The 14,185-nt window shown below is 37.4% G+C and overlaps 1 protein-coding gene across 1 annotated transcript in view; it reads left to right on the top strand.

The window, feature by feature from the left end:
* USP54 (ubiquitin specific peptidase 54) overlaps positions 1–14,185 on the top strand; it is a 91,667-nt gene that overhangs the window by 55,176 nt on the left and 22,306 nt on the right. Inside the window, exons 4-11 of the mRNA XM_031062214.1 lie at positions 2,751–2,885; positions 4,013–4,126; positions 4,288–4,370; positions 6,213–6,318; positions 8,227–8,373; positions 9,716–9,865; positions 11,122–11,290; positions 12,560–12,730. Of these exons, the coding sequence (XP_030918074.1) occupies positions 2,751–2,885; positions 4,013–4,126; positions 4,288–4,370; positions 6,213–6,318; positions 8,227–8,373; positions 9,716–9,865; positions 11,122–11,290; positions 12,560–12,730 (1,075 nt within the window). The remainder of the gene's footprint in view (positions 1–2,750; positions 2,886–4,012; positions 4,127–4,287; positions 4,371–6,212; positions 6,319–8,226; positions 8,374–9,715; positions 9,866–11,121; positions 11,291–12,559; positions 12,731–14,185) is intronic.

Below are 14,185 nucleotides of genomic sequence, written 5' to 3'. Positions count from 1 at the left end.
GCACTTAACACTATTGCTCACAGGCAAGACCTTAAATTAAGGAGGGAGATCTGACTTAGATAATGTGAAGTGATGAAATTGCAGGAAATGCCACACCTGTCAGTCTAAGCTTGAGAGACAAGATAGACTTGTTCTGAAGGGGAGCAAAAAAAAGAACCTATCTTGAAAAAGAAAGGGAATTAACCCCAACAACCCCATCTCCTTCCCCAAAACCCCAGTCCAACCCCAGTGACTGAAACCTAAGAAAAACCAAACTTCCCTGTGTTCAGAGTACTTTTGACTCCATTTGAGGTGCTTTTGGGACTTCCTACAAGCACTGGGTTCCAACGTGCTCTAAACTGCGTTGTGCAATACCATAATAAGATTTGATCTTTATTAAATTAAAATGCACAATTACTCACTGGTTTTAAGTTTTTGTTCCTCTTTTGTAATTTAAATAGGACAATATACCATTGTGTGCTATGTCATTACAAATTTGAGGAAGCATTCTTCCATGTAATATTGGGATCTGTTACATCCTGATTTTTGCTTTCTTCACAGAATTGACATTGCTTAATTATTTTTTGCTCCATGGTAAGTATACTGTTTCTTTAAAGGTAGAAGTTTAAAAGAAGAGTTTCAGCTTCCTTGTTTGCTTCTCCTTTTACCTAGTTTAGAGCCTGCATTGTTTCTCACCCCTCAGGAGTGCAAAGCCATTTCAGGGCTCTCATTGAAGCAAACCAGATCCTGCCCATCAGCTCACGGCAGTGAGGTTGTTGACCAGTTGCTAGACAAGTCTCAGATCTATGAAGTGAGATTGAATAAATAGAATAAACACATTTCTGAAGCACACTTTGGAATATTTTGGAGTGCTCTTAAATGATTTAATGCAAAATGTGAACCAGGGTGGAGTTGTGTTTTACTGCCTTTTTTGTTTTAAGGGTCACTGAAATGAGAAAATTCACTAATGAAACATGAAACTTGCTCAGTTATCAGAGTGACAGAAATGGCAATCAAGTTTAAGTGCAGAGACTTTGTTGTTGTTTCTGTTTTATGTATGTATATATAGAAGATAACTGAGGGGGTATTGTCTGTAGTCCTGAAGTATAATACTGCCTCATGTCTTTCTCTTTACCCTTTTCTCATGATTCTGTGATGCTCTAATAAAGGCACTAATAGAAGAGCTGTGAGCTTCAGCACAATGGGCTATTTTCCATCAGTGAGCGCCTTGAGGACCACCAAAATAAAAGTTGCAGTAAAGAGATATAGGCATATTACATCTATTTTAGATTATGTCAACACTATAAATTGTACCATTCCTTTGGGCAGAAATGGCAGGGGCATGGAGGGTCGTTTGCTGCCTGTGCAGTGACAGCTGTGCTTGGCACTTTTTCCAATGCCCTCAAAACAGACAAGATTGTACCATTTGGCAAATGTCCCAGCTTACCTTTCCCATTTCCTGATGAGAAACAAGTAAATATAGTTAAGGGAGAGAAAGATTTAGATGACTTCCAATTACTGTAGATCCTAAGTATGTTGGGGAGAAGGTTTCTGTAATTAAAGGAAGAAGTGCTATATGAATTGTGAATCACTGCAGATTAATATAGATTTGAAAGAATATCAAACAGGCAAAACAGTTTGATTTTTTTTTCCTCGTCTTACTAAGTTTAGAATGCAGAAAAGCAGACTGGTGATCCTTTTTTCCTCTCTTGCAGTCTGAATTGAGCTTTTCCACAGTCTTTAGAGAAATTATGAGGACAGTTTTATAGGAAAGGACAGGCAGAATTTTGAGATTGACACTGATGAAGATGGTTGCTTGTCATATGAAATGAGGTAGAAAGTAGAGCGCAGTGGTGATGGAGAGTTGTCTTGTATTAAAATAAGGACGAGAAATTTTTTACTTAAAATGAGGACCTTGCATACAGAATTAGGTTCCTGTTTTTGTAGGAAGGGCACAGTGCAAGTTAACTGTTCAGATGATGTTTTGGATATTTCACACACATGCGCACGCAAGCACCCAAAATAAATGTGGGTGTTTCATCAGCTGGGAATATGTACAGAACTTCCATGCATATAACCCACATTTCACAAAATAATGTCTCTTCTTAGAACTACTCATCCTTGCAAATGGTTGTTACCCAGATGATGTGTGAGTTACAGTTATGAAAATGCAGGTTTATGGCAGCAAATGAACAGCTGGCTGTACATGGGAACTGCTATTCCTATTCGCGTCGTGCCTTTTCCCTCCTGCATGCTGATACTAAAATCATCTAATTCTTACCCACTTGGACTTAGGAAAGGTAAATTTCTTAAAGCGTGCAAGTATCAAGTTGTGGCTGTTTAAGGGCTAGAGATGTTCGGAAAGAGTTGATTGAAAGAGGGAACAAGGTGGCATGGGTAAGCTGGAAGTGAGAAAGTTAAATGGAGAGGGAGAGATGGAAATAAAAAGTATGATATTCTGGTGTTCATTGCTTCAGGAATCAGATTTAGAGAAAGACAAATAGATCCAGGGGGGATTGACGCTGGGGGAAATTTCATCCTAAATTTCTAACCCTCCCTTGTATCTGTGAAAGAAAAGGAAGAAATACACAAAGGTGCGTATGATTTCAAAGGAGGAACTTCTGGGATTTGTTCTTGTGGTCAGTGTACTGTACAAGTATCTGTGTGTTGCAGGATCCAAACAAGTTAAATGTTTGCTGTTTGTTTTCAGATAAATTGAGTCATATTCTGAACAATACAGTAACTTAACCATCTTTCTGGTTTTTTGCTAGGGTATATTCAACCAGTTTCAATGTAGCAGTGAGAAGGTACTGCCTTCTGATGCCCTGCGCACTGCTCTTGCAAAGACATTTCAGGATGAGCAACGCTTCCAGCTGGGCATCATGGATGATGCTGCTGAATGTTTTGTGAGTATAACTGAAAGGTGGTTTGACAGGCAGAGATGTGGCCCACCACTACCCAATCTTCCCCGATTTTTTTTCCCCTTAATTTTTTCCCCACTATTTTTTCTTTCCCCAAATTGCAACAGACTTTGCATGTCTGGCCTGGAAAAGTGCACGGAGGGATCCCCAGACTAATGATTTGGAAATGGTAATAGCATTGGTAACCGTTTTTACAGTTTCTTTTGCATGTGTGCTGCTTGCCCTCTGCAGTGTGCTTTAGATGTGAATTATGAAAAAATTGCACTAAAAGAATGATCCAGGATTCTAGTTTTAAGGATCTCCTCAAAAGGGTGAAAGGACATTTTGTTTGCCAGTTTTTCTGAAATTGCATTTCCACAGGAAAATTTTTCAAGGAAAGTTGTACAATGTTAGAGATGTTTTGCCAAATAATTAATCTTGACCTGTTTATTGCAGGCCTATAAACCACCCAGGCAGCTAGTAGTGTTAGTGAAAAGTGTTATGCTGGAAGAGTTATCAAGAGATTTCTGGCACCCACAGATGAATATTGGCAACAGTGGGAGGAGAGAAGGTCTTGGGACAAGGATTCCTGGGAACTTTAGAACAGATGCAGTTGTATGAATTAATATCTAGGAAACGTTTGGTCCTTTTGTTTCATACAGAATTTAGTCTGCCTCTTCATTTATTAGTTCTCCCCCTTTTTGATAGAATGTAGTTGATGTGGCATATTTCAAAGCTCTCATGGAATGTAGAAGTTGATTTATTTTGTGTTGACGAGAAATTAGTGTCAATCCACTGATTTTTAAAACTGCATAGGTACTCTGTTACATTTGGTCATATCCATGGATGCTTGAGAACTGGACAGAAAAATCAGCAGCAGAGTCTTCAGCAGTGCTATTAAAAAATAACATAAATGGTTACCTGATCCAGCATTTCAAATCAGAAGTGGAGGGCACTTCCTTTTTTATCCAAGAAATATCAACTTCTCTGTTTTTGAAGTAACTTTCGTGAATTTGCAGGAGCCTTCTGTCTGTAGCATTATTGCATCTGGCATGCTTTTGTGATTTATATCTTAATTTCAACAGCAGGCAAATGTTATCTAATGCATTTTTTTCCTTTTTTCCTTTGGCTAGGAAAACCTGTTAATGCGAATTCACTTCCACATTGCAGATGAGACAAAGGAAGACATTTGCACTGCCCCACATTGTGTTTCCCACCAGAAGTTTGCAATGACTTTATTTGAGCAGGTGAGGTAAAGATACATGCTTTATGCCAAGGGCCAGTTCTCAAGTTTTATGTTTTCATTCCTAAAACATGCATTGCCACAGTAAAGAAATGTACAGGCAGAAGTGTTGCAGTGTAAATACCTGTTTATTCTTGTCAATGTATTATATTTTCTTTTCTTTAGTGTGTTTGTACCAGTTGTGGTGCCACCTCTGACCCGTTACCTTTCATCCAGATGGTACATTATATTTCCACAACTTCACTCTGGTGAGTTGAGTTTTTGACAGGTATCCTCCCCTTCTGCCCCACTTTTTTCTTTCGTTTTTTTCTCCTCCCATCCTGGTATTGCAGTTGGATCTTTGTGATCTTTACTGATGAAATGCCTAGAACACGATTTGTTCAAAGTTGGCAGAGCTTTGATAACTGTGATAAAGAACATGAGGCTTTAGTGAAGCAGAAGATGGTAGTTTAGGCATGGATCACTGTGTCTGCTTGTTTATGATTCTGAATCTTGACAACTGTAGTAACAAGGACTCACGTACATTTTGAAAGACTTTAAAATGTGAGCAGGTGATTTAAGAAGACAGATAAGAAAAACAACAAAAAAATTACATTCAAAAGGACCTTTGGACATCTACTCCATCCTATTGTTTAAAGCAGGGCAAACTTCAGAGCTAAATCAGGCTGCTGGGGGTTGTGTGTAGCTGAGTTTTGAAAGTGCTTAAAGGACAAAAATTTCATGACTTCTCTGGGCTGCCTGTTCCAGTTCTGAACTGGAAGGTTTTTTCCTCCTTCATGGTGACCGGGACAGTTTCTCAGTAACTAGGGGAAGATGCAGAAAGGGAAGTTCTCACTGGAGATCAGACATGGTTTGCCCTTGGTAAATCTGTGCTGACTGCTCCGACTCACCTTATCCTTCGCATGCATGGGGTTGATTTCCAAGGGGATTGATTTAGTCTGTCATGGCCCCAGGTGGTGGAGTGAGACTGACCAGCCTGTAGTTCCTCAAATCCTCTTTTCTTGGATGAATATATAGCTCCTGTTTAATCTAGTTATGGGGGAACTTCACTGGTCACTGTGACCTTTCTTCAGAGGTGGTACACAGAGCATGAGCACTCGGTCTGTAGCAGATTGTTTGAACTAATGCTGGAGGAGTGGAGGAGTCTTCTTTGAGTAGAAGGCTGCTCAGTTAAAAGTTTTTAAAATCTGATTGAGGCAGGAATCTGTTATTTATTTCTGTCTTGAAATCTTTATTAGGATTAGAACTTTGCTTTGCTTTATGTCTGGCATGTGAGATACGTAGGTACAGTGATATCTGTAGTTACAGAAAAGATTGTCACGAAAACTGCTAGTTGCTCTTCACATGCAGATCTCTTAAAAGGTACCACTTTACCTGCATAGCAAGAGTACTGTAAAGCATCCCCCTTGTGGCTGCTGCCTGCTGTTCCATCAAACTGCAGATTTTCATTAGGTTCCATCAGACACTGTATATTAGAAAAAGGGTAAAATAGTTATGTAAATGGTATTCAGTATTTTTTAGGAAATATCACAATAGATCCTAAGTCATACATTATTTTAGAAATACCAATACATACTAATATATAATTCATCTCTGAAGCCATTTTAAGCTGGAACATGCTTTGAGCACTAATACTCTTGTGTACATATCTTTCTTTCAACTTGGACAGTGAAATCAATTGGGTACCATGCTATCTTTTGTTTGTAATTTTATTCAGAATGTGTCTTTCTGTGCTTCTTTACTATAATTGTGCTTATTGAAGGAGGCACATTTTGAAGCAAATATTCCATTTTGAAACCAAGTATTTATCAATTGCTTAAATTTTCTTTTAAGATACAAAATTTAAACCAAACAATCCATTTCTGTTTTCAGTCCTACTTGTTTTCTTTATGCAGTATTTTTGTGGAAGATGTAGTAATTCACAATTAACTATGTGGTTTTTTAATGTACTACAATATTAAATATGAAAAGTGTTCTGTATTTTAAGTTTCTTTAAAAAAAATTAGGTGAAATGTATACTAGATTAGCGTGGGTTTGTGGTTTTATTTTATTATTGAACTTTTGTTTTCTGTATTTTGTCTATACTGAAGCAATCAAGCTATTTGTATGCTGGAGAGGCGGGAGAAGCCAACTCCAGATATGTTTGGAGAGTTGCTGCAGAATGCCAGCACCATGGGGGACCTGAGAAACTGCCCAGTGAGTAGCCTTGGTTCTCTTTGGGTGTGAATTCAGTGTCTCACAGGTACTCAGTGAAGGAAGGGAAAACTTAGTGATGATGAGTGCTGCTTTAACTAGCCAGAAGTTTTAAAAACAGGAATAGATGCTTATTTTTTATGTATATCATAAGTGCTAGATTTCTAAAGTAAGAGTTCAGTGTCTTGTTCTGCCTTTTAATGAATATGCAAAAAGAGTTACCATCAAACTTTTTTTAAACGCTGATTAATAGGTAGGGCAGGAAACAGCTGCAGAGTTGCTGCTTCATGTAATGCTACTGTTAGATGCATTACCTTTAACAGGAGGGTTTGTGTACGTGGTCCCTGGGGCCAGTGTATTTCCATTTTATACCTGGCTCCCTTCCCAATTTATAACTCTGAAACTTTCAGTAAAAGTCTCCATTGAAATATATACTTTTTAATATTGGCAAGTACTGGCTTACTTATCTAAGTAAAAGAAATTAAGATATTTTATTGTTGTTTAAAAGGTGCATATAAGTTCAGCTATTTAATAACCAAAGAATGTGAAATTTAATAGAAATACATTCTTGGTCAGGGAAAACTGCTCTTTGACTGTGAAAAATCAGTTGAATAAAATTGCATACCAGCATTTGCTGCCCCTTTCTTTTTATACTCAAAAAAATTTCTATTGAGGTTTAGCTAAGTGTGGCCTCAAAGTTATGCTAAGGAAGCTTTTTATCAGGATGCCGTGTTCCTGCTGTCATGCTGAAAATGCTGAAGCAAAGAAGACAATTTGAGAGTAAGATAGGTTGGGAAGTAATAAACAGAATTGCTTGTGTTATAAATGACGCTTTCAAAATACGTGTGAAAAAAGTCATCTTAATGTTAAAACCTCCTATCTACATTTAAACATCAGAGTCCTCTGCAGTTTCTTTCTTTTTTTTAATTTTTCATTTTTGTCTCTCCATGATGTTTGGGACTGAAATTCTGATTAAATTTTCTAGTTTGCTGTGGGGAAGAGGTGCTTTGTGATCTCTTCCCTGGTTTTAGTGTCAGAAATTATTATATCCAGTTGTGAAACTGGACTCTGTAGACAAGAGAAATTATTCTCAGTATGAAAATGTTTTTCCTACCGTTTTCTAGGGGTACCTTTGTGATGTGCCTCAGTGAAAAAATGAATGTTGCGAATGGACTTTGTCATAGCTTTTGTCATGTCCCCCCCCCACTCTGTTGCATTATTGACACCCCCCTCCCCTGCAGAGTTCACTGGTACTTATTTAAAAAGTAAGAAATGGGAAGAAAAATCAAAACAGGAAATAAGAATTGTAGAACTCCTTTGAGTTATTAAAACAACTCTTAATCGCCTCATCTTTCAGTTGCTGTTCTCATATTTATACGAATACTGACCTACCTCTACTCTCTCAGATGGGATGTTTAAGGTACCCTGTAGAAATACTCAAATTTAACAGCAAAGCAGGAATACTTCTGCTTTTTCAGCAAAGCAGAAAATTTTTCCTAACATTGTCGTATAAGGCATCAGTCTCTGTACAAGCAGTTTTTAATCTGAGATTCTGATCGAAAGTGACCTTTCTGTCCAATTCCTAAGGATGTTACTGGGATCTTTCATGTATGTTTGCTTATCTTTTCCTAAATAAGCTTGATTTTGTGCTCTTATGTTTTAATCATTATCAATAGCAGGAGGAAGGATTGGCAGTGTTCACTTCAAAGCTTGAGAATGCAGGATAGTCTTGATAGCACATCTCATCTATGAAATGAGAAGCTCCTACCTTGGCACTGAGCATATCTGCTCTGTTTCACCACCTCCTCTTTGGAAGCTGTAATTCTGAGACTTGTATTTATTAGTACCTTGCCCTAACATTATAATAAGTGAAGAATTATATTCAGGGTCTTGTTTTATTTATATGCTCAGAGTAACTGTGGGGAAAAGATCCGTATTCGTCGTGTGCTGATGAACTCACCACAAATCATCACCATTGGCTTGGTTTGGGACTCAGACCACTCTGATCTGGCTGAGGATGTGATTCACAGTCTGGGAACTTGCCTTAAACTGGGAGATGTGAGTTTTTTTTATTTTGGCACTACTTACAAAGACTGTCTTTTTCATGGTAGTCTATAGTAGCAAATGGAGAAAAATATAAAGTCACCACCTTCACCTTTTTGGTGTCCATAAAAAGAGGAACAGAGGGCAGAACCAAGGATCTGATCTGTCTCTGAAAGCCTTAGAAAAACCTGTGAACTGTATATTCTTGAGTTTCTGAAATGTCTGAAACTGCAAAAATACTTTCAAGTGAAGGGAAATTCTGGATTAGGGTTGTGCTATTTCTATAAAAATACATATGTGCTCTTTCATTTTAAAGAACAGAAGTTTATTTCTATTTCTTTTGAAGACAAAATGTAGTTTAGTGGTCTTTGGGTTTTTTGGTTTGGTTTTTTTTACCTCTTTTTGGTGAAATGTATGGTCATAACACTGAAGAGTTATTTGTGACTGAACAGTCTCTAAGAGATGGTGACTGGCACTGTGTGATTGAATGACAGACTGAATTAAATAGGATTCCCTGGAGGATTCACTTATTCTGCATTAACTGATGCTTTAGAGCTGAATTATTGGCATACCAAACTGTAGCTGTGTCTTACTGTAGCATTGAGATACTACATAAAATAGTTAATATCTAAATACACATGATGTTTAAAGGAAAAAAGCATTGTCCAGTGCACAATGTACCAGGATCAGTTTGAGCTGATGGAAATGTGGTTATGAAACAGTGTGGTCTTTGTGTAGTAAAGCAGTAATGCTCTAAAACATGAGACCTGCGCAATTCAAATTAACAAAATTCAATTAAATAGAAAAGATTTTTTTTTTCTTGTGTGCTGAATTCTTTTGATCTGCTGATGTTTTCAGTTGATCTTCTATGTGTTAGCATCATAAATTGGTCCATCTATATTCTGGATAGCCCTTGCTCAAGTCAGAATAAATGCCAGCTGTTTACTGTCCAAACCACCTTGTTTCTGCAAAAAGGAATGAGTGTTTTAAACAGTATTTGATATAATCAGCAAGCATTACACAGAATATAAATTTTAGAAATAGAACCACATTCAAATTATGTAACAGGTATTTTATCATTGTTGTAAATGTCTTCCTTCAAGTATACACATACTCCAAATCCAACTCAATTTATGAGCATCTCTTGAGTTGGTCAGAATCCATTTCTGGTCTGTGTCTCTGAGTTTCCTTAAACATTGCATGATTACTTACTTATTGCCTTGTTTTCTCTATCTTTTGAAATAAAAGCCTGACACCTCTCTATAGTACTTTGAGGTCTTTGAACATAAAGCAGTATGTAAAATTCTGACAATTTTATTAATTTCTCCTTCTGTTTTTCTTACCTCCCTTCTTGAAGCTCTTCTTCAGAGTAACTGATGACAGAGCAAAACACTCGGAGCTGTATTTGGTGGGAATGATCTGTTATTATGGAAAACACTATTCAACCTTCTTCTTCCAGACTAAAATCCGCAAGTGGATGTACTTTGATGATGCTCATGTCAAAGAGGTGAGAAAAAAATGTTTAGGAAAACACTCTTTTGGAAATTTGTTAGCTGCTTGTGTGTAAATCCATTCTATTTTCTACAGATTTTGAGAGGGTTTTTTGCTGATATTCCACTCACAAATTTGTTCCTCCTTTTTTCTCAGCAAAGTGAAATATTTTTTAAAAAAGCATACCAGAAATCTCAGAAGCCCTATTCTTAATTCTGTTCTGTTGGCTCCCAGTCTTGTTTTTATGCTGTTGTTTGAAAATGTACAGTTGCATGTGCATACAGCTAACACCTATCTCTTTTCCTTGCTGACAAGCAGTATTGCTATTTAGTGCCTGTTGTTGAACTCTGCTTGAGTGTCTACATGCCGGTCTTCCCTAGTGCTTGCTGCCAACAACAAATTTTCCGCTCTTCTGTTAGTGTTTTTTTTAGCCTTTTCATCAAGCATGAGGTCCTTGACATTAAAGGCACCAGTGCTGGGATCTTGGCAGGACATTATAACCTATTAGATTGTTTGGCATTATTTCATGCCGCTCTCCTTTTTTCCTTTTAGTCATGGAATCACAAAGGTGAGAGAGGAAAATTTTCTCCTGTAGTCATGCCAAACAGTCTCAATGGGTGAAAGCCTCTTAATTCATATATTCAGTCATACTTCTTAGCAGAAAAATTTGCAAGGATGGGTACTGCAGTGCTTTAGTAGAATACTCACATAAGGAGCAAATTTGTTGGAGTAAATGTTCAGTCTGTGAGGTGAAACCTGTGAGATTAGTATTACTATGTGAATTAGTTGCCTGGCCTATCAGTGCTTGCAGAGGTTCTGTCACAGCAGAAAGATTTGCACACCTGAAGTATTTAGCTTTGACTTGAATTTACTGTCTTGGTATCTTTTGTTGTTCATTTTGTTCATTAAAAATTCTTCTGCTTTTTGGTTGATGCAAAGTTAGAACATCCCAGAGGATGAAAAGTTTTTTATGGAAAAAAATCTGAAAGGGAATGACTATTTTTGTAGTTGTATTTTTAGCAGGAATTGTAATCAATTTAGCCACAGGATGATGAATACCTGGATTTTAATTAGGTTGGCTCAGGAACTTTCTTGCTGAGTCCAGGTCAATGCTGGCTATAAAAGAGTTAAAGTATGTCAGTAGAAAATCAAACTCTGAAATAATTGTGATGGGGGGAAAAGAGAGCTTATTAGAGAAATATTAGAGAAAATGATGACAGAAAACCTTAATTTTCTTTTCTTTTTTTTTTTTTTCTCTTGTTGTCAATTCAGATTGGTCCAAAATGGAAAGATGTTGTGACAAAGTGCATTAAGGGTCACTATCAGCCTTTGCTGCTGCTCTATGCAGATCCAAGAGGAACTCCAGTGTCAACGCAAGACTTGCCCCCTCAGGTGGATTTACAGCAATATAGCAGGACTTGCTATGACAGTGAGGACTCAGGTAAGCAGTGTGGGCCCTTGGCCTTGTACCTTCATACTGAAATGTGGCATGTGGAATATTTTCCTTCTTTGGAGTGTATTATTGTCAGCAGGGGTCCTTGTTGCTTGTTAAAGCTGATCAAGAATTCTGAAGAGGATTTCCAGTGTTCTATATGTGAACTTCTCTCTTTGTCTAAGACTGTTGATTGTTTGGATAGCAATTTTTTCCAAAAAAGTTTGGAGAAAGAAATTGGGGGATAGGGGAAGTGAAGGACCTGGTATGATTTGGATGTAGAAAGGAGCACTAACTGATGACTTCAATAACTGCAGTTTCTGACTTCAAAAGATCTGAACTGTCCTTAAATAGGGCATTTACTGCAGGGCTTGTTCTCACCAAAAATGCAAAGTGCCTTCAAGGTCAGCATTTGCAGTTAAACATAAGAACGACTTCCTTCTTTATTGTATTTTTTTCTTCTTTAATTTCTCTATGGATAAATGAGTATGAAACTAATATCCTGTGTATTGAGGAGTGTATATATCACATATGTAAAATTACCAATAGTCTTCAAACTGTTTAGATTTTACTTTTATTTACTTTTTTAAAATTTTATTCACCAAAAAATGGAGGGAGGAGATTGCCCTTTTCACCTCTAATGAGTTCAAGTATTACTGTATTGAAACTGAATCATGATGCTTCATACTTTTCAGTAGGGGATCAATGCTGGCTTCTTGAGAAGGAGCAGGTTATTTTGCTTTAGATAAAAGTATTTTAGTACTAAGTTTATACCAGATAGCTTTTGAGTCGTAGTAGATGAAACCTGCGAGTTATTATAACATTATGTTCTTGTTACACTTATTAATATTTTGTACTTGAGTAATTTTTTTTTTGCTTTCCCCAAAGCAGTGTTTCATATTGTAATTGCACTAAACATTTTCAACAGTGTTGAAAATGAACAGTAATTCAGTATGGTGCTAATGTGTACTTTGCAGTCCAGTGGATGTAGGTTAATTTTGCGTATTAAAAAGATTTGGTAAACTTGAACTTACAAAAGAGAAAGAAAGAAACAGGTTTTTAGAAGGAATGACACTGTCTCCCTGCTTCCAAAGGAGCAAACTTTTCCCATAATCTCTGGTGTTCTTGAATCTGAGTTGGTATCTTTGGTATTCTGTTTTTCTGTTAACTTCTGTATAGTTGCCCCTGCCTTCTTTTCTTAGTCTTCCTTGACTTTTATAATAGCAGAAAAAAAAATGAAATTTGACATTGCTTCCTTGACATTACTTTTTTCTCCAGGGAGAGAACCTTCCATCTCCAGTGATACCCGGACAGATTCTTCTACAGACAGCTATCCTTACAAACAGACACACCACGAGTCTGTGGTCAGTCACTTCTCCTCTGACTCCCAGGGGACAGTCATCTACAATGTGGAGAATGATGCCGCTTCACAAAGCAGCAGGGACACAGGTAGCAGATACCATTACATCTGCGTGTGATCATTGTCACTAGATAAGATGACTGCAGTGGATTCCAGTTGAAAATATCTCGATATATATACACCCAACCTTTAATAGAATAGCAAACAGTGTTTAATATCCCGAGTTTTTGATTTGTAATGAACAGTTGGCATTCACCAAAAAAACCCCATGATTTAAAAGTCTTGTTGGCTTCTGTAGACCTGTGTCTAGCCAGACAAGCATTTAGAGATTTGTCTTTCTGTTATCCACAATATTGCCTGCTTTGTTATATAATTCTGTGAGTTGGAATCTGCATGGCCCTGTTGTAGGGTTTGGTAATTGTTGTGTGAGCTACTTACTCATGGCCGGGCAGTTACTTCATTTCAGGAGTTGCAGCTGTCTGGAAAAGGTGCTTTCATCACCAGAGTCCCTCATACTTGGGAACTAAGGACTTTGTGTGAGTGCTGGTAGTATTTACTGCACCAGTGAGGAGAATAAGATAATTTCCTGCCTGTGCCATGGAAGCAAGTTAAGCTGGAATATCCAGTGAGAAGACTGTCTGTACATATGTTCCTTTGGGCAACTGAACAGTCTGCCTTCACACTCCTTAGTTGAAAAGAGGTTAACTGGAAGTCTAAAGACTTGATCTCCTCAATTATTGATGGCCAGTGTCCACAGTCAGCCTGTTTCTGCATGCAGTAACTTCTAACATCACTTCTAAAAAAGTAGTGCGTAAGTTAAGGTCAGACTTCTGTAGCATCAGAAATAGGATCTGCTATTTCTGTTTGAAAAGTTACTTTATTGTGTTATAAATAGATTTTCTAAGAAGATCTAAGAGTAGAATCAGCAGTTGTTAGGTTGCACCAGAGTGGCAAGGCTGTCAGACTGCTTTGTCCTTTTTTTTGTAAAATTGTTCCTCTTTTGTATCGTTATTGGCTCATTTGTAAAAAACTATGGTACATCAAAATCTGAGAAGAATGTTTCAAGTTGATTTTAAATAGTATTCTTTCATTCTTCAACAGAGGCCTGAGTAACTGTAATGCACAGGTTAAGATAGCCCAACAATCCCTCAAGTGTTTTAGCAAATACTTAATGCTGTAGGGACCAGTCATAGTCTTAGGTAGGGTGTGAGAAAGAAAAGAAAGTTGGAGCAGAAATTGAGTGATGTGGGAACAAAATGTATGTTTGTCTTTGGAGTACAAAGAAGACAACATTGAAAGCGATAGTGGTATACTTTTTAAATAGTGTGCAAAAATGGCACAGAGTTTATTGGATTAGGTTCCTGCCTGCAAAACTTGCCATGCAGAAGTTGGCAGAAAAGGAGAGTAAGGGGGATGGTCGCAAACATGTAAGCATGAAGCTCAGCATGTAACCTTTTGTTCTGTCATTTTTAGTGACTTTATCCTTTTCTTTTTCTTTCTTCTCCTGTTGATTCTATCCTGTGTTATTCCCTTCAGCTTAGCCC

Source organism: Geospiza fortis, unplaced genomic scaffold (genome assembly GCF_000277835.1).
Source record: "Geospiza fortis unplaced genomic scaffold, GeoFor_1.0 scaffold130, whole genome shotgun sequence".
In the NCBI taxonomy this organism is placed as follows: domain Eukaryota; kingdom Metazoa; phylum Chordata; class Aves; order Passeriformes; family Thraupidae; genus Geospiza; species Geospiza fortis.
The sequence above is the reverse complement of the archived record's forward strand: the minus strand, read 5'-3'. Positions and strand labels throughout refer to the sequence as shown.